Here is a 21,402-nt window from a genome sequence, read left to right on the forward strand (position 1 = left end):
TTGACGCGTACGATCACACCGGTGTGATTAGAACTTTCAGTGTGTCACGTCATCAACTGCTGAATTTAAATCCGCTTTCGCACTTTGGCTGGCGCAGAGCCAGATCGGAAGCGCTGAGCGCTTGTCATATTATCACAAATATTCATTGTTTTCAAGCATATAATACTTATTTTAGGTTTCAGACATTTAAATACACATAAGTACTAGCAAAACCATACATTTACAGTTTGTAAAATGCACGCTGATGTTTATGGAAACGGCATCAATGATCCTTACAAATATAATCTGACAACATGTTTTTATTGATATCATATACAGATTGTGTAGGTAACTATAAAGTTTACTCTGCTCTTCTCCCAGTTTACCGGAGACCTACTTTAACGTGTTTCTATGTACCAACATATAATATACACTCTCGTTTAGATCATCAGAAGACAAATTCATAGAGACTAAACACAGTAGGATTACATATAGGTAAGATGACAGGAACGAGTGGTTCCATCATAAGCCTGCATAAAACAGTATAAAATCTCAAAGACAACATACACAATGACCTGCAGGATACAGTATGTGTGTTCATTCAAAGAAAGGTTTTCCTATGAATTAACTAGTAGAAAAGTCCATTTCTACTGTGCATTGTGTCTCTTCCTATGGAAAAGGTGGTGATTTTCGCTACTCACATTCCTTTGGGGCCATAAAACCAGTGATATCAGCATTAGTTGCCATGGGGACCAGGGGGGCCTGGTGTTGTTCGCAGACATCCTGGCGCCCAGTTTATTGGGTGAGGGGTCTGTGACGATTTGTTAATCTAATGAATAACTGATTTGTTAAATCAAATGAAAAATTGTGTTTTTGATTGGTCCAGACGCTACAATATATTATTCTTGAGTAAATTAAAAAGATGGACAGGGATTCAAACCAAATTAAACAACGTCAAACAATAGTTCAGTCACAAAAGATACTGAAATTCAAAGTTGAAATATATATTTTAGAATCAGAATCATATAACCTTCAAGTCAGGAATTCAGGTTTTAGACATGTAATATCAAATTCAGTTTCACAATTCAAATTTTGTATCCACATAAAAAAAAATAACAATTTCAAATTTCAAGCTCAATGTCCAAATTTCAATTTGTTCAGTTCCAGTTCAATATGAAAAATTCAAACTCAGTCCAGGGAAAAGTTTAAGGAAAAATAAAATACCACAGTTCAAGGTGAGTATGTTTTGTCCTACCAGTTCAGCCAAATTATTGTTCTTTTTACTTCCAGGTATGATCACTTAAATGGGTGGCTCGCCATGTCCAAACCACAGAAAGAGCATCCACGGCAGGGACAGATCAGGATTCCAGAGTAGAAATAATGAAACCATAAAACGGGAAAAAAATAAAAATAAAACCCCGTTCAAGGGGGAAAAAATAAGATGAAAGAGGAGAATAAAGAGTATGTCTTGATTTGGCCTTAATCCAGTTAGTTTTTGTCGTCTTTCTCACGCGTTTCTAGTTGTCCAGTCTGTTTACACATCTCTCTTTGTCAGCTTCTATTTCCTTAAAGTTTGAGCTTCTAAGGATATTTTTCGCTTCAATAATCTATTTTTTTAGATTATTTGCAGCATCTAATTCGACTCTTTATTGAATTGACAAATTCAATGTCTCGCATCGCTCTGCGTCTTGTTCTGTCACCCTCTGCTCTCTCGTTCTTTTGCACTCCTCTAGTTAACTCTTCTCGGAGGTGGAGCTAAACAATAGCTCCGACCTCACCCAATCAAAATTACTTTGGCCAATTTTTTTTTCCTTTTCTAAGTATAATTCAATATAAAACAACTTTAATCAACATTCTCTTCCTATTAATACTAAAGATATATAAACAAAAAAAACTTGATATATTTTAGTGGCCTACACTTTTAAAGGGGTCATATGATGAGATTTAAATTTTTCCTTTCTCTTTGGAGTGTTACAAGATCTTGGTGCATAAAGAAGATCTGTAAATTTGCAAAGATTAAAGTCTCAAATCCAAAGAGATATTCTTTATAAAAGTTAAGAGTCAACCATGCCTACCTAAAACGGCTCGTTCTAACACACCCCCAACATGTCTACGTCACGATGTGGGAAGATTTGCATATCACTGCCCAAATGTTCACGCAAAGAAAGAAGGTGTAACTTTTATTCTCGCTGTAGTATTGTTGTTGCCGCCGCCGCCATGTCGTGAAGGCGCTGTGTTTCATTGTGAAAGCGAAACTACTTTGGTTGGCCTTCCAAAAGAGGACGATATCCGCTTCGTCATGCCTAGAGCTGATCCGTGCTGGTCGCTTAGGGAATACATCAACTTTGCACTGTGGATCGCCAGATCGGCTTTCACCGTGGATGAAGCAGAGTTCAGCCCGGGGTCGTCACATGTGGTTGCCGCAAGCCCGCCGGACACTCCTTCGTCGAATCCGCCGACCACACCGTTCTCAAGCCCGCCCGCCTCTGCTCACTCAACTCGGCCTCTGCATACTCTAGGCTGCCGCTCACTCTAGGCCTCTGGCCTCCACTCACTCAAGGCCGCGGTGTGTGACGCTGTTTCGTTGTGAAAGCGAACTTACTTTGTTTGGCCTTCCAAAAGAGGACACGACTAGAAATCAGTGGTTCTATATAATAATATTAATGAAAAACTATCATTAAAAATGTTATGTTAATATTATTATTATTAGTATTATTTGTATATATTATTTATTAATATTGTCTTTTACCCCTCTATCTGCCTGGTCTTATAATATCTTGAAGTGTCTATTACGGTTTTACATCAAATCAACAACAACAACATCATCAACAACAACAACGTGTCAATTAGGTACTTTTATTTTTTTAATGACGTGAAATTGTAGCAAAAATTACAGTGATCTAACAACAGTTATTAGCAGAATACATTATTGAATGACAATTGACATTGAACATAAATAAATGCTTAAAGAAGTAAAACAAAATATAACATAAAATAGTGTATTGAAGACCAAGCTCCAGTGAAATATCTTCACAATCCTCTTGGGTATGTTTATGCATAAACCCTAGTAATAAAAAATAAAAACAAAATGGACCATAAATTCAATCTTTGTTACTTACTTAGTGAAGATGAGGAGAGTATCCTTAACTGAATAGAGCTGGTAACACTTACATGTTCTCTTAAACTAAAAAGAGAAAAGACAAAGGAAACCAATTAGCATTTGAAAGTTATCATTTATAGACATTTTAAGAAAGAAATTATTTACCTGTTGAGAGTGTGTTGACGGTCTGTGTTGTTGGATGGCTGAGCTCCAGAAAATCAGTGATGAGGCATCTTAGAGTGTAGCCTCGGTTAGGGTTTTACATTAAAACCACAACAATAACCACAACAGCAGCATGTTGTGTGAATTATGTTTTTATTGACATACAAAATTGTCAGTGCTCTTAACAACAGTTATTAGCTGAATACATTAATGAATGACAATTGACATTGAACATGATTAAATACATAAAGAAGTAAAACACAAAATAAGAACAAAAAATAGATGTGACCAAGACCAAGTTTCAGTGAAACAATCACAATCCAGTCGATATGATGTCTTTAAGTCCATCATTTTGGTGTGATTAAGTGGCGATTTTTGTCTGCAGATGATGAGGTTGTGTGATGTGATACATCTGAAATACACAAGAGTTTATTGTGTATGAGTTTAGAGTTACAGTGTGTCCATGTGTTTGTGTAAAAACAATTATGTTTATGAAGGCCAAAAGCAAAAATGGACAGTATGTGAGCCCTTCACAATTTTAAATTGGTCATATGATGCTGCTAAAAAGAACATTATTTTGTGTATTTGGTGTAATGAAATGTGTTTAAAGTTCAAAAAACATTATTTTCCACATACTGTACATTATTGTTTCTCCTCTATGCCCCGCCTTTTTGAAATGCGTTGATTTTTACAAAGCTCATCGGTCTGAAAAAGTGAGGTGTGCTGTGATTGGCCAGCTATCCAGTGCGTTGTGATTGGCTGAATACCTCAAGCTTGAGACGGAAATGTTACGCCCCTCACATACTGTTGATGCCCTGTCAGGCCGGAGCGACGAGACAACATTAAAACCCATTACAAACAAGGCATTTGTTGCATCCAGTGGGGACATAATTACTGATTATAATGACTTATACTGTCTTTTTACGCGTTGCGTTGCATTGCATCGCGCCGCGTAAACATAAAACTCTGTCTGCATTTGTGATCAGAGAAAAGACAAACAACAAGTGCTACTCTACTGCCCAAAACTCGCGTTTGAATCATCAGTGGCAAATCCTTTAAATGAAAACGTACTTACGTGAGTCAGAACTGCCGGCAATTTAGTCTAACGTTACTCTCCCAGGATCAGTAAACAGTCCTCCATAAAATGTTCTGCACACATCTGGATATTTGGGTTAAACTGTTCTGGAACAGTGTGGTAAATACAACTTAACCGCTGATTTGTAGTCGTGTCCCCTTTTGGAAGACCAAATAAAGTAGTTTCGCTTTCACAACGAACAACACGAGAAAGGAAAATTTGAAATCGCATCATATGACCCCTTTAAAAGAAAAAAGTGATATAAATTCATGGGATAGTTCTAATATTTTTTGTTACTGGGTATGCTTATACATAAACCCAAGTAATAATTAAAAAATCTAACAATATAAGTTATAAATGCATTGTCTCTTTTACTTACTTTGTGGAGGAGAGAAGTTTCCACAGCTTAGCAGAGCTGCACACACTTATATGTGAACAAAAACTAAAAAAGAGATAAGAACATGTTTGTTTGGAAACCAGTTACAATTTTAAAGTTAAATTTGTATGTAAATTTAAGAATGAAATCATTTACCTGTTGCGAGTGTGTTGACAGTCTGTGTAGTTGGATCACTGAACTCCAGAAAATCAGTAATCAGGAGCTTTGAGTTACAGATTTGAAAAACAAAAGGGCGGGAACAAAGAACCATAAACTCTAACACAAAGAACTATTTCAGCATAAAAGGGTTCTTCAGAATACTATGGTTCTAAATAATACCATTACTGCATGTAAAGAACCATCTTTTTTAGAGTGTAGTCAGTGACCTGGGTTACACATGTATTAAAAATCATGCAGAATAAGACCAGGAACATGGTAAATGGAACGCAAATGGGGTCAGTATTAAATTCATGTTTATTTAAAGTAAAATAAGAGGGGGGAAAACATCAAGAAATTATCGTGCTTCTGCAGACATATTTGCATAAGAATGATCCAAATATGTAGGTATGTAAGTTTGTGTTGTGCATGTGCTAAATTGGGCTCACAAAAGGGGGGAAGGCAAACTTTGTCTATTCATACTCTGTCAAAATCATACCAGCTAGTTTGAGCGAAATCTAGGAAAACATCAAGAAATTATCGTGCTTCTGCAGACATATTTGCATAAGAATGATCCAAATATGTAGGTATGTAAGTTTGTGTTGTGCATGTGCTAAATTGGGCTCACAAAAGGGGGGAAGGCAAACTTTGCTGTGTTCATTCCACAGTCTATTCATACTCTGTCAAAATCATACCAGCTAGTTTGAGCGAAATCTAAATGTGGCTATTGCGTTCAGGCCGCCTGCAGCACATTTCTTGCACTCCCACACAGCAGTGTAGCATTAGATGTGGCAGTCAGGCAATACTGAGTGTGTGCTGACGGTCGGGGGCGTCAGTGCCATTAAATCGCATGTCTGGTACCTGGAGGCAAGCAGGCGCCCGGCCATGTGGTTTATTCACGTCCACCGCCACGAGCTGCCATCCACCAGACGCGTCCTCGTGAAACATCTGCCACCAGGAGGAGAGACGGAAAGAGAGGAAAAGAAAGGAGAAAGAGAGGGCAAATTGTTAACAACTGTGAATTATTGGCATTTTGGTCAGTTACTACACACACACACACAAATGCATATTTGATAAGAAATAAGTTGGGGGGAAAAAAACTTGTTAGCATCAAGGGCAATTGACAATCTTAAAAACAACTGCCAATTACATGATATTCAATGTAATTCTCCACCAACTTCATAACCATTTTATAAACACAGGCAAGGTCACAAGAAATTGGCTTCATGATCCAGCGAGCATCTATTCACATTTCAGAATCTAAATGCACCATGACTTCACCGTGACAGATACGAGGAGACAGCGGCGGAGACAGCAGGGACTAGAGGAGGGAGGAATGTTACAGCAGGCACCTTGAATCTGGCAAACAACAGAGGCTACCCATATCCATATGTACACAGCCCAGAACTGTCAGACAGCTCTGTACTTGACGCCTTGTTATTGTCCACCATGTGAAAATCTAAATAAAACTGATTGTTTAGAAAACTAATAGCCCACCTCTCCTCAACAAACCACATTATTTGATGCATTATTCATGGCCACAGCACAAAAGGAGTGGGATGAGTTACATGACATGCACGTCTATGTTCCACATGTTGCCATGCATTTTCCTAACATACATCAAGCTTCAGACTGCATTTTGTGCCCCCCTCCCATTGTTCATATCCCCACTCCTCCGCACAGAAGTTAAAAGTGTGCTTATGGCTGTTCCTAATGTGCACTGCTGCTGTTCCACTTATGTCTGTCTTTTATCAGTTCAGAAGAATAGATAACCAATTAAACCCATGAGAAATGACAGTCATTAAGCTCACAATGCCCTTTCAGCTCTGACAGATTAAAAAGGTTACCTACATAAATAGATATTTTAAGTTTCTCCTCATAGTCTTGTAATTATAACTTTGCCATTCATGTGATAATCTTCTTAAGGGGCCTTATTGAATTATATAATTTTTTATAAGACAGTCACAAAAGGGATGGTGCAAATCTTGCCAAAGAGTATCATCAGGCCCCAGGAGAACCTTATTTTCTTTTTACTTCTTTCAGATTAAAGGCATCATTCCAAGTCGTATTGTCTAACACTCAATAAACAAGGTTGTGTGTACCCTTCAATAAGATATTTAAATGTAATTCAAATTAAGACACAGAAAGGCTATTTTGTTTTCAAGGTCACAGCACTGTCTATAGTTCTATGGGCAAATTCGAAGAGCCTTATTGGGGTTTTCACACTTGAATTTGTCAACTCAGAGTAATTTTTAATCCTGGGTAGTCAGGGTTCGACATTTCACACTTTAGATTTATAAACCCTGGGTTATTACTCTTATTTGCAAATTCATGGGGTCAATAACATTGCAGCTTGCTTTAATAAACTTTAATAAAAGTTCTAAATTATACAAACATATAACTTCTTTAAACAGTCAACAGTTAACATTTTTTAAAACTTGACATTTAAAATGACTGTTAACCCAGAGATACAGTAAGCGTAAAAAATGTCAGTACCAATTAAATATTTTTGTAAAAATCTGTTTTTATATATATACAAACAGGTAGACAAAGACAGTGCAAATTAACTTTCACACATTCCTTAGCTATTTCTCCCTGTGAAGTGTCAGCACCTTAGTATATAGCCTTACCTAGACCAAGAGCAAAAAAATACATTATACTGTTTTCGCTGCAGACATTACAGATAAGGAATCGATTCAAAGTTTCATAAATGGCAATGGACTTGGAAAACTGTATGCTACTGAAGACAATTCAACTTTGTGTCGTCAGAATGAAATTTGCCTTATTGCTTTTGCAAAACTTTACTGTAGATTTCCAATTGAACTGTTTTCCATTTTAAGAATTTGTGGCCATATAGCCATTATCATTGCTTATTCATTTTTTTTTTACTATATATATAACATTCTTCTAGCTTCCTCCAAACCCAGACTCGCCCGCCAGACTGTCAAACAAAGAAGCGTGGTTCGTCACTCCAGAGAACGTGTTTCCACTGCTCCAGAGTCCAGTGGTGGCGTGCTTTACATCACTCCATCTGACAATTGGCATTGCATTTGATGATGTGAGGCTTACATGCAGCTTCTTCCATAAAGCTCCAGCCACACAGTTTGTGCTGATTTTAATGGCAGTGGAAGTTTGGTGCTATGGAATCAGCAGAGTGTAGTGACTTTTATGCACCCTGCACCTCAGCACTCGGTGACGGTGTGTTGCTGCTGTTGCTAAACGCGTCCACTTTTCACCTGTGGTAATAGGCCTGACTGAAACAACTAAATTCAATAATTGAGAGGTGTGTCCCAATACTTTTGTAAGATTTTTTTTTAAGTATTTAAAACTTACTCAACAAGGACTGACAAAAACATTATCAAAGGTGAGAGTAAGACTTTTATTTTTTTACAATATATATTATATACTGTATTATGATATACAATATATATTAGTGCTGGGCAATGATAAAATGCACAACATTCAATAATGCATTCAAAAGTAGAGTATTTTGCACTTTTTTCATTTAAAAGTAATGCTATATGAACAAAAGTGCTATAACATTTGGTTTGCAAACACTTTAAAGAAATAAGGTGCTTTTTTACAGCAGTATTCCTTTTTCATAGTAGCAGTTAAAATATTTATTGTAAATCTCAACTTAAAACATTAATGGAATCAAATTAATGCGGGTGTGGGTGGGTAGAGACTCGTGTGTGCGGAATGCGGGAGAATAAGTGTGTACTTACACTAGGCAATCTTAACCGTACCTGAGCGCATTTGACCCCCCCCCAAAGCCCGGTTCGTTTGACTAGTGTGATCTCTCCGTGCCACACTTGGGCGCGGTTCATTTAGCCGGCCCTGGCTCGTTTGGAAGAGGTGGGCCAGAGTGCGGTTCAGTTGGGCTCGGGCGCGGTACGCATGCAGTGTGAGCGCTAACCGCGCCAGAGCGTGGAACATCTGATACGTGCAGCATGATTTCTGAGTGGCAAGAGTGATAGATCTGTAAAGCAATATATTGTGAGAGGGCCATGTGTTACCACGTCCCAAACGACTCAAAATAATAAAGTTAACAAAACGATGCACTCAACTGTGCTGAGCGAGAGTGCTTCTCTGCTGTCTTCCCGTGCTTCCCAAATGCTCTCATTGGTTGAGACGCGTAATGACACCCATCACAAGCCAGTACTGATCAACATCCCTCCCCTCCTGTGACCCATGGTTTGTCTGTATGTGTATTCAGAGACAGTGAGCAACGGACTTTAATAATAATAAAAAAAACTGCATTAATGCGCGATAAAATATTTGTCTGCGTTAATCAACTAATGCGTTAACGCGATAATAACGCGTTAACTTGCCCAGCCCTAATATATAGAAATAATTGTCATTTTAAAATATATTAAAATAGAAAACAAACACAAAAATATGCAAACATGGTTCACAATATTATTGTTTTACTGTATTTTTGATCAAATAAATAAATGTAGCCTTGGTAAGCATCTTTCACAAAACATCAAAAAATCTTTGAATTTAAATATACAAACTTTTGAATGGTATATAAAACTGTTTTTTTTAAATAATATAATAGAAATAAAATAAAAACATAAAATACACATAATTATGAAATTATAGATTTCATTATATAATATTTATATATCCTAGGATTATTTACTGCATATTAATTAAAAAACTTCAAACTGGTTGATTGTCATTACTTTATTCTAGTAACAAAAATAAGATTCATTTTGGATTACAGTAATGACAAATTCAGAGATCCTTTCGTTTTCTTCATGATTTGTTTTTGTTGGTTTTATTTTAAGATCACATGCATCAGATATTTCTTCCGGAGATTTAACCCATTAAAGCAGGGCTGGAATAAATGTTGTGTGCTATAGCCGTTCTTTTTCCCAGAGGGCACTTCTACAGCCATAAGACTTGAATAAGGGTGGTCAGGTCACTCCTGTGCTGCCAAAAGTGTTGCCAGCTCCACTCATGGCAACCTCCAAGGCTCTGCTCCAGGACTGGCTCTGGCACTGTGACTGGCGCAGTCAGGGAGACACTATGCCTCAGTTCACACAATTACACACACAACTTTTCACACCATGCCCCCGCTCCAGATTTTCTGTGCATTTGCACCATTAGCTTAGTTAGTGTGAATTTCTCACCAAACATTAGGTAGGCAATGGTTGTATAAAATCAACAGGACAGGTTTCCCCACAGGAGAGGATTGCAGGCAGGAAAGCAAGTGCATTTAGGGTTAATTGATTCTTTCTATCCTTTCAGTTGATCAGTCACATCAAATTTAGGCTGAATGACAGAACTGCAAACACACACACATACACACTCTGTCTTTTCCTCTCTTTCGGTCTGTTGCACTTTCAGCAACGTTCCTCTATGACTCACCCCTGAGTCTGCCAGCCGCCCAATCAGATTTCTCTGTGCCGTTCGGGGCCCCCACCTGACAAGCAGCCAGATTTATTAAAAAAAACAGCTTGCTGCCGGGTGTATCCTGCCTGCTGAAGGCCAGGGAAGCCAGACTCAAAGCCTCCAGAGAATTATGGGAAGAATTCCTTCAGATGTCTGCGTTGGTCTGTGCTTAATAATCATAAATGCTGATATTGAAGGTTTTGATATTTTTGCTTTAGTTGGTTTAATTACATCAGCCCATACATATTGATCAAAGAGATGAACAAAAATGGGAAATGAGTCATACACCAAAGGCTGATTTTTGTGCACATGTGCACAAAGTGTGTTTGGTTTACCTGTGTAGTAGCTGTTGACGTGGTGCTGCTCCGGGATCCCCACATCTGCTGGAACTGCACTCTGATCTCAGCAAACGTTTCTATAATCACAGCGATGAACACATTCTAGGAACACAAGCAAAAGAAGTTACAATAAGTTAATAAATGCCCAGAAATGATGATTTTATTGAAATGCTTGTTCTTGTTGTCTGGCATATAAGTGAAAAGTGTGAAAACAGATCTGTGTTAATGATCAAATTGATATAATATATCATATGTAACACTGTCATCTTCAACATTTAATGAGGTTTAATTCTGTTTGTTACAAACTGATTTCCTTTCAGCAGAGCTTAACTTGCATTGAACCCTGAACATTCCTTAACTATGTAAACTAAATGGGGTCGTCATCATTTTTTTTTCCACTGAGGTCCACACTACCTTTCAAAAGTCAGTTTTTTAAAAGTAATTAATACTTATTAATTAATTAATTAATTAATTAATTAATGCCTACTGAGCAAGGATGATTATGGATGATTATATTGATAAAAAGTCATAGCAAAGACATTTAAAACAAATAAAATGTACAAACTTTCTATACATCAAAGAATCCTGAAAAAAGAAACATATCACAAAAAAGCATCACAACTGTTCCAAATATTTATAATAAGAAGAAATGTTATTATAATGCATATTATAATGATTTCTGAAGGATCAAGTGACTCTGAAGAATAATGACTTCTGAAAATTCAGCTTTGCCATCACAGAAATAAATATTTTAAAATATATTAAAATAATACAAAAACAGTTATTTTAAAATGTAATACTATTTCTGTTTTATTGTATTTTTGATCAAATAAATGCATCTTTGGTGAGCCAATGTTACGTATTTCAAAAACCTTTATTAAGCTTACTGACCCCAAACTTCTCACTGGTCATGTATGCACACAATAACTGCACTGCATTAAAAATATTTAACACCCAAAGTATAATATAACACAATATATTAGACTCCTAGAATAACCCTCACTTTTCTATGTCTAGAAATGAAGAAGGACCCATGTGCAGATTATGACTACATTTTCACTGGTGTGAGAAGAAAAGGATTTTTCCACCTTGACCAGCCAGGCGAGGAAGAAGATGAGCGTGATGAAGTAGAAATACGAGCGCCAGCGTGGGAAGCTGTCGATGGCTCGATACATGATGAAGACCCATCCCTCCTGAGATGCGGCCTCATATACAGTGAATATACTGGTGCCTGCAAGAGGAGACGACAAGAAGGGTCACGATGAGGACGCGATAAGACAGAGGAGGGGGAGAAGCCCATGTCTGAGATGTTCTTGTGCCCACAGAGTGGTCTGACTGGGCACTGAGACACAAAAATTCAGACATAAACACAGTCTTGGCATTAGTGGACCTTGTCAGGTGCTTCCTATTACCCAGCTATGTGCTTCTCTCTCCAAACAGATGAATGAGATGGTTATCCTCACTTTTGAAGTACTCATTGACTCCATGTTGTGCTGGTGTATAAAAGTATCTGTGTATCAAAGGAACTAGGCTAAATGAAGAACTACACAATCAAGGAGAGATTGCTTTCATGGCTATGTTGTATTATGTCTTTTTAATCATACACGTGTGATTTCTTCATAAAAGATTAGAGGAACGAGGACAAATCCTCAAGGAACTTAAATGAATAGTCTGTTGTTATTTACAGTATTAATTCTGTTATTTAGCCATCCTCACACTGTTCCAAGCCCAGTGTTACACAAAAGAGATGTTTAGCTCTGTATTTCATTATCTTTTCCATACAGTAAAAAATGAATAGGGATGACCATCATTATGGCACTATCACATAATAAAGTTACTAAAACCAAAATTTAAATATACATTATATAAATATACTGTGCAACTAAAATGTAATAAAAAATATGAATAGATACTAGTATAGAACACTGTTTCTTACACAGCATTTACACCATTATTTCATACACACAGTGTTTGAGATGCTCTCTAGTTCCAAGCCCTCAATGATGTTATCTCTGCACTCACGGTGACCCATGATGCCGTGCCAAAGGCCAGCAGGAAGCATGCCACTCAGTTCTGCTTCCTGCCATTTCCCACCAGGTCCAGGGGCACAATGGGCCAAGGACACTGGCAGAGCCCTGTAAAGGTTAGCTTCACCAACCATACAACATATCCTTTACAAGGACCTATATTAATGAAGTACTGTAAACTATTCACTTGGCTTTGTCTAAAAAACTGTGTTCAATCGATATGTAATTCACATTAGATAAAGCACATACTTCAGTATAAACAGTAACAGAGTCCTTCCCTAAAAGAATTAGAGGGAAATGCACTTGGCAAACTAAGGACTCCCATTAAAAATCACTTAGGGATAAATCACTGTGTCCAGAGATGCCTAGCAAAAGGGAAAAAGAAACTCTATTCCCATTTCATCCTGAATGGCCTAAGAGAGAATACAAAAAAAACTAGAAATACTAGAAAAAAAATAGCTCAGCAATCCTTGAACATTGATATTCCAAAAGATTTGACTATATTCCTACAACTCAGTTAATACTGTTTTAAATTAATTTAATTTAATAAAACCAAGAAAAATTTGAGATTTAATGTAAATAAAATAGATGCATTTAAATAATTAACTCGTTTAAATTAAAAAACAAACATGGGACTTAATTTTGTGGTGGGGTCAGTGAAAATATTGGCAGTCCAATTGGATTAGCAGAAAAATTAAATATATTAACCCTGACATTGGAATTTTTCCCAATCATACTTTATGTTTCTGCATCCATGAATCTTGGAAGCCCCAAAAAAGGCATTGTTGTTGAGGCTGCAAACCGCACTGTGAACACGGATGAATGGACGACACTGAACACTGTTGGGCTGAAGATCACTGATGCAGGAGCGGTTCTGGTTGACTTACACATGACTTATCTGTGAACTGAACTCTATAAAGAGGATGAAGAAGGGCCCTTTCACAGATCTCTATGTTCTGTAAGTCAACGGTTCAAAGCCACAACAGTTTTTTTATGGAAAAGCCTCCCTTCATGGCTATTTGGAGATTAGTAGCACTGTTCTGTGTACCTTTCTAGTGGATTTATCTCAAATGGGAGAGATAAAAATGTGACATGCTGCTTCGTACAGATCAAGGTGCTTAAATAAACTGGTCTATTTGTGAAGCTGCCTTCACAATGCTTTGAAATATAAGCTTTGCTGAAAATATTACATTTCCTAAATGCAGCGACAGAGGGCATTTATCTGTTTATGTTTGCTTGCACACTATGCATAGATCAACTGAAAATGCTTCATACAACAATGCTACAATTAATCACACTTAGTCAAAAAAGGACATAATTGCTCTTAATCACTGTAAATAATGGGCAGAGATAGTATAATTTTCCACAGACCACTAAAACTAAACCATGCTAATTAAAATTTCCTAATAAATAGGCCAGGGAAAATGCTTTTAGTGTATGCCAGGGGTGTCCAATCTGGCTTTAAGGAAGAAATTCAATGATATTTATATTCATAATATTAGATTTTTAGCAACAGCAGAAGAAATTTCCAGGTGCAAACTAGTGAGAGATAAAGAAAAACAAATAATAAAAATTCACAGAAAATAAACAAAATTACAAACATCATTTTATCATTGCAGATGGACACATGTCACTAACCAATGACAATGACAATGACTTCAATGGCATCACAATGACTCACCAAGCTCATTGAAGCCACTGTATCCGAGTTCCTGTCTGCTGAGTCCCAAGTCTTCCAGATCCACACACTTAAACCCCGTCGGACACCGATAACCCTCCCCGTTCGGAGAGCAGTGTGTATCAGGGATCGCCAGGCTGTTCCATGTCACATTACTGGAAAAAGACCAGAGTGTGTTTTCAAAGAATCATCATCAAATGTTAAATCTGATCAAATTAACCATTATATTATAACAGGCCATCTGGTGTTTTCTCACAGACTAGCAATGTTATCCTGCTCCTCTCTGGCAACATTTACACAGTCAGCATTTAGGACTTACAACCGTATTTACTAACATGTGTGATTCTAATTGCCCTGTACAGGTCACAGGAGGTTATATAAATAAATTATTAAATACATATTTAAAAAGTAATACATATAATACTACAGGTGCATCTCAATAAATTAGAATGTCGTGGAAAAGTTCATTTATTTCAGTAATTCAACTCAAATTGTGAAACTCGTGTGTTTTCTGAAGTCCACAGTCAATGCAGCCATCTACCAGGAAATTTTAGAGCACTTCATGCTTCCTTCTGCTGACAAGCTTCATGGAGATGCTGATTTCATTTTCCAGCAGGACTTGGCACCTGCCCACACTGCCAAAAGCACCAAAAGCTGGTTCAGTGACCATGGTGTTACTGTGCTAGATTGGCCTGCAAACTCACCTGACCTGAACCCCATAGAGAATCTATGGGGTATTGTCAAGAGGAAGATGAGAGACACCAGACCCAACAATGCAGATGACCTGAAGGCCGCTATCAAAGCAACCTCAATACTTGGCCCAACCAAGTATTGAGTACATGTACAGTAAATGAACATACTTTCCAGAAGGCCAACAATTCACTAAAAATGTTTTTTTATTGGTCTTATGAAGTATTCTAATTTGTTGAGATAGTGAATTGGTGGGTTTTTGTTAAATGTGAGCCAAAATCATCACAATTAAAAGAACCAAAGACTTAAACTACTTCAGTCTGTGTGCATTGAATTTATTTAATACACGAGTTTCACAATTTGAGTTGCATTACTGAAATAAATGAACTTTTCCACGACATTCTAATTTATTGAGATGCACCTGTATATATTATAAATAATATCAATTACTTGAATGAATACTTTTATCAATACACCCAGAACATTAAACAATATCAAATCTCCCCCTTTTCTTGTCTTGCTCTAAACCACATAAAATAATGAAATTTTTACTCTTCACATTAAGTCCCATGCAAAATGCAAAGCATGCTGGGAATCCAGTTTATTAACAGCAAAAAGTATTTTGAGTTCACATTTGCTCTACATAATTTAATGCAGTAGATTGCACATTTTAGACAATTAAAAGAAATGAAGTTTAGAACAGAAACACAATTTTGTTTAAATCAGTTTTTCTGTTCTTGTTCACACACACACACACACACACACACACACACACACTATATTTGTGTCTTTATTTGAATAAAACAAGATTTTGTTAAAACATTTACTTGTGAAGACTTATATTCAGAGAGAATATATAAAATTAAATTATCTTTATTGGTAGTTTTGTTTCTTGTTTTAAACATAAAACTCATTAAATACTATTTGCCAAAGGGTACAAAAATAATATATATTGTCTGAAAACAAGTCTTAATGTCTTATGCAATTTAAGCTCTCAAATTATCTTTAATAAATGTTAATGTTTTAAGGGTGTTCAGATATTTGACTGGAAAACAAGAGAAAAATTAATTTTTTTACTAAATTCAATCCTGTTCTTGAGATTAATGTTTGTTACTATAGTGACAGATAACATTTGAAGCTACAAGGATATATACAGTACACTATGAACAGTATATACACAGAACAGTATTTAGCATTCTAAATAGAAATGACAACAGTATTTTTCTGATGACATTAATGGAACCTTACATGGTATTTCTGGTAAGATGGTAATATACCTATTCTACTAACACACACAGACGGCTTTAGTTTGGGCCACAGGTGTTACTTCAGGAGGCACTTGATGTCACTAATGAAAATGAATGCGTTCAAATTGGCTCGCCAGACATACTTTCAAAATGTTTATTAAGGACTCCGAAATGAGTTGGGATCATTGATTGCAGTATCACAAAGGCCAATCAGAGACACAACGGCGAATCAAAATAGCTCTGATTATACAATGATAAATAATCCGCCGAAGAGATCATCCCTGTGAAGAAACTGATAGCAAACACAACTCAAAAGATACTAATAGCACCATAAATTATTCATTTCATTTGAAAATGGACATGCCTTTTGATTAATATTTTTTATGATTTAAAAAAAAGTGTTTTAGTAAATAATGCGTCTTAAATGGCATAGAGACAGAAAAAGAGATTGTATCACATTGATCACCTGTCATAACATGCTGTAGCCTATGTCTGTAATTGAGAGAAATTTGTGGGACATTTTCTGAACAAGGTGACAGTTTATGATTGGCAAGGTCATGAGGTCTGTTCTCATCCATATTTAAGCACCTGAAAAATAAAACGTCATGTCATCAAATCTAAAAATGTATCCCCAACAGACACGAGTCTGGTAAACTCCCTTGCACATTTATTCCATTGAATCCCTGTGTGATTCAAATCCCTGCTACTCTGTGCCAAGGACACATACTGTAGTTCTGCAAGATAATCAACAATGAGTTTTTCTGAAATACACTTCCACTTGAGAAATGCATGAAAATCCTGCCCGTACACACATATTCAATATTGTAAATATTTTTAACCTGTGCCTAACCCGTTTTGAATAATAATATGTTGAATGCCAGTACAGGGTAAGATATCTTGCAGTATAGGAGCTCTTTTCTCTCATGCACATAGACGGATTGAGGCCAGGCTGCTGAAAAGAGGCGAGCATGTGCACGACGCCCAGGCAACACAGGAAACGTTAATTATTGTGATTAGTGCTCAGCACACTCTTCTGTTGCTTATGGTTTAGGCTCTTTGTTTTAGAGCCGGCTCTGACATGCCACTCATTTGCAAAGGAATATTAAATAGGCCTGGGTTTTAAAAGAGAACCACCTCCACAGCTCCATACACGCACTGCATTAAGACTGCGCTCAACCCTGCTTTCGTCACGCCCTTAAGTTGGGATGCGTGCGAGTGTTCCAGCAAGATTTACTGTTCATTTTTAGACATGAATTTCTGTTGGCTTATCAAGCACCTCCATGTGAAATGAGAAATTCAGACAAACGTATCATATAATGTGGCTGTTCTTACTGTTTAGTGTTTATGAGGCCATGACATCACACGATGAAAATGATGATCTGTTATTAATACCATTTACAGCTGTTGATGGGATTTATATTCCAAAGAACAGATGTGTGTGGGAGGTGTACAGCAACAGACGCATACTTCTTATCTCGCGCTGATGCCAGGAAAAATTGCAGCATAATGTTAAAACCCCTGATTCATCCCAGGGATAATAAACCAAAAGGAGTGTGATAAAACTCCCCACACAAAGAGCAGTTCTTGACTTCTTGGGCTATTAAGTTAAATCTAAGACAGTTGATTTTATTTAATTTAATATGGAAGCTTGTTTCTGCCACGGGATAAAAAATAGCAAAAAGTAATTATAAAATGATTTTTTTATCTCACAATTCAGGCTATTTTTCTTAGAATTATGAGTTTATATCTCAGATATTGCGAGATATAAGTGCAGACAAAAGTCAGAATTCTTAGATAAAAAAAAGTTGTAAATACCTTTTTCATTTTTATTTCATGGTGGAAAAAAAAACGAACTGTGAGGTGTAAACTCATGAGAAAAAAAGTCTGAATTATGAGATATCAAGTCACAATCACCTTTTTAAATTTTTAAATTTTTTAAAAATACTTTTTATATTATATTATATAATTTTTAATTATTAAATATTAAATTTTTTTTACCTTTTTAATATCCTGTTGTAAAAATGGGTTCCATAGTTTAAAGAAAATAGTGCTGAAACTTGCTTACCCTTTCTGTGTTTCATTGGTGACGCAGTGATGATTGAAGGTTCCAAACATCTGAACCCCCAGGATTCCATACAGGAGCAGGAAGAAGAGCAAAAATATGGACACACTCCAAATCTGCTCCCCCGACCGCCTGAGAGGAAGTGAATTTTAAGTGGCTGATATGGAAACAAGCTGCCATTTCTCACATTCTTTGGGCTCGTGGGGCTCTTACTTGAGAATGTTGGTTATGCGGGAACGCGGCAGTTCAAATCGGAAGTAGATTCGGAAGGCTCGGATCATAATGAGGGCCCTTGGTATGCGTAACATTCCCCAGGGTGACATTTGGTCCACAATCTCTGCTATTTCAAACACCTTGAGACCATTCAGAGGAACAAGTGGATGAGTGGAGTTCCCTATGGAGCTCAGTTCTTTTTAATTTGAAAGAAACAATTTACTTGGGAAATAACACTGAAGATAATTTCCTTACCTGAAGCACAAGAGAGACCCAGAGGAAGACCACCATAAAGCCATCAAACACGCACCAGCGGTCTTTAACATAGGAGTTCTCTCCCTGGAAACAGAGGCAGGTGATAAGACACAGGCTGTAAATGAAAGTCCACAGGTGAGTGGCAGCTGGTCCGCCGGTTTAATTAAAGATTGTGGCAGCTATAAACAACAGAGCCAGAGAAATTCAGCAAACAGAAGTGTGAGTACTTCAGAGTATTTATCCTGCCAGACATGGACTAACAAGTGTGCACTAGAAGACCTAAACATGGTTTAGGTATGTAATGAGAACTATCAAACTATGTCTCTAATGGTAAAGCACACAAATAATACAGTAAATAATAATGACAAACCAAAAACAGGAGCTAGAAGTCCTTTATATTCATGTAGTGGATGCATAACATACCCATATTCTCATTACTGCTACTGGTCTCTTAAGCATTTCTTTTAAGCTTTCAAAAATGTATTTTAAATAGTCCTGTTATGATTTTAAATGTCTGGTTAAAGAAATAAAATCAGTAAAGACATTTATAATGTGACTAATTAATTTCAAATTTATAATGTGACTAATTCATTACTATTTCAAATAGTTCACTTCTTTTGAACATTCTATTCATCAAAGAATCCAGGAAAAAATGTATCATAGTTTCCAAAAAAAATCTTAAGCAGCACAACTGTTTTCAATCAGCATATTAGATTGATTTCTGAAGGATCACGTGACAAAAATATATTAAAATAGGAAAAAAATGCAATATTGCTGTTTTACTGTATTTCTGATCAAATAAAGGCAGCCTTGGGTGAGCATTAAAAAGCTTAAAACATTCAAATATCTTACCGACCCCAAACCGCTTAATGGTAGTACATATATTTATACTTTTTAAAGTATATATTCCATATATCCTCTAAATATACATTTAAGGTCATTAAAAAAAATTTTTTAATTAATTGCTGCATGTCACAACACAGGGTTTATCATGTCAACTACCTATTCACACGCACAGCTGGTCCACAGGAAATGACATCAGAGGTGTGACATTTGTTTGTTTGCTTGAGTGTAGATTGCCTTCATGCACCGGTGGCTTTTCTTAGACAGAGAGACAGATACTTCATTGGCTGAAGCACTTGTTCTCCCAAGACATCTGCCCAGAAATCCCCTGGGATTTCAGAGCCTCTAATTAGCTATCGTGCTCAGATCTCACATTAAATTAGTAGACCAGAAAACCATGATTTATTAAATGGATAGCTTAAAAACTAAGTGAAGGTCTGACTGACTTTATTAACAGCAACTGGCAGAGATTGAATTTGGAATATTGTTTGTGCTGATGAATGCGTTACTTAGATTAAAATAGATGGCCTAATTCGCAACTGATAATGAATTATTTATATGAATTCAGTGCTTAGACCACTGCATTACCAACTAATCATGTCTCCGAGTCCAGAATATACCTAATGTCAAAAATATACCTGCTAACAGTGATAAAGAAAACAACATGTCACTGAATTTCACAGATCATAACATGCACTCAAAAGATGGAAATACAAAACAAATATACTGGCCTAATTAACTGAGTTAAAGGGGTCCTATTATGCTCTTTTACAAAGTCTTGATTTTGTTTTGGGGGTGTACTCTCTTGCTTGGTGGTTCGAAAAACGCATTATTTTTCACATAATTTACATTTTTAAAATACCTTTCTCCCCAGCCTAGCACAAACGGCTCGATTAGTTCCAGCTTTGATGAAGGTCTGCCTTCCGAAAAACAAAATGTGTTGTGATTGGTTAGCTGTCCCAGTCCGTTGTGATTGGCGAACAGCTGAGACAGTGTTTCAGTAATGCCACGCCCCTTGCTCCATCTTTCAACAAAAACTTTTGGGCGAATCCGGCACTGTACTCCCTCATGTTGTGGAAGCTGTCCTCAGTAAAATGTGCAGCACACAATAACAAATTGGGGTTATAATGCTCAGGAACAGAGTTAAAAATTAAATTGCAACCACTGTTTCCTGACATCATCCGCTTTCGGAAGCCCAAACAAAAAAACAGCGTTTCAGGCAGTCGCACGCCGGATGAGAAACGGAGCGTCGCGTGGCGCCATGTCTTTAAAATTCAAATATTTTATTTTCTATGAGTGTAGGCACACCGGTGGCGCCGTTCGGCATCTGTCCGCGGCGCCCAGCTACGTCGTGTTATACTTGTAAGAATTGTTCTAGACATGCCGAAAATGTGACGCTACAGCACAGCATCTCTTCTTCTTGGTTTTCTCTGATGCACTAACTCTGCAGCAGCACTTCTTCGTTTTCTCGTCTGATGCACTCACTCAACCAAGCGTTCTAACCACAACCTCGCCCCCTCCCCACCCCCCAACCATTCGAATTTCTGTAGGCGGGAATTATTTGTAATGATATTCCAATGAGCCGCTTTGTGATATCACAAAGCACCAGAAAACAAACGCTGTAGTCCAAACGAGCTGTTCGTTGTAGTTCTTGAAAGGGATTTTTTTTTAAACTAAATATCTCCCTTTGGAGTGGACTTTGAAATTTGTAACTTTCTAGATCTTTTTTATGCCCAAACATACACACTACACACTGACTAAAATTAAAAAAGTGAAAAAGCATAATAGGACCCCTTTAAGG

General features: G+C 36.9%; 1 protein-coding gene and 1 long non-coding RNA gene across 2 annotated transcripts in view; both read right to left on the reverse strand.

Moving 5' to 3' along the window:
* Positions 1 to 21,402, reverse strand: part of LOC107569973 (sodium leak channel non-selective protein) — a 115,485-nt gene that overhangs the window by 86,338 nt on the left and 7,745 nt on the right. The window contains exons 6-12 of the mRNA XM_016256153.1: positions 18,759 to 18,842; positions 18,504 to 18,643; positions 18,294 to 18,422; positions 14,295 to 14,446; positions 11,675 to 11,817; positions 10,584 to 10,688; positions 5,710 to 5,796 (exon numbers count right to left, since the gene is read on the reverse strand). Of these exons, the coding sequence (XP_016111639.1) occupies positions 5,710 to 5,796; positions 10,584 to 10,688; positions 11,675 to 11,817; positions 14,295 to 14,446; positions 18,294 to 18,422; positions 18,504 to 18,643; positions 18,759 to 18,842 (840 nt within the window). The remainder of the gene's footprint in view (positions 1 to 5,709; positions 5,797 to 10,583; positions 10,689 to 11,674; positions 11,818 to 14,294; positions 14,447 to 18,293; positions 18,423 to 18,503; positions 18,644 to 18,758; positions 18,843 to 21,402) is intronic.
* Positions 3,621 to 4,884, reverse strand: LOC107569600 (uncharacterized). The gene is made up of 3 exons (XR_001606924.1): positions 4,849 to 4,884; positions 4,696 to 4,758; positions 3,621 to 3,653 (listed from the first exon to the last, which is right to left on the reverse strand). It is a non-coding gene; the product is annotated as an uncharacterized lncRNA (long non-coding RNA).

Source organism: Sinocyclocheilus grahami, unplaced genomic scaffold, assembly GCF_001515645.1.
Source record: "Sinocyclocheilus grahami isolate Dianchi unplaced genomic scaffold, SAMN03320097.WGS_v1.1 scaffold28.1, whole genome shotgun sequence".
Taxonomy (NCBI): Eukaryota; Metazoa; Chordata; class Actinopteri; order Cypriniformes; family Cyprinidae; genus Sinocyclocheilus; species Sinocyclocheilus grahami.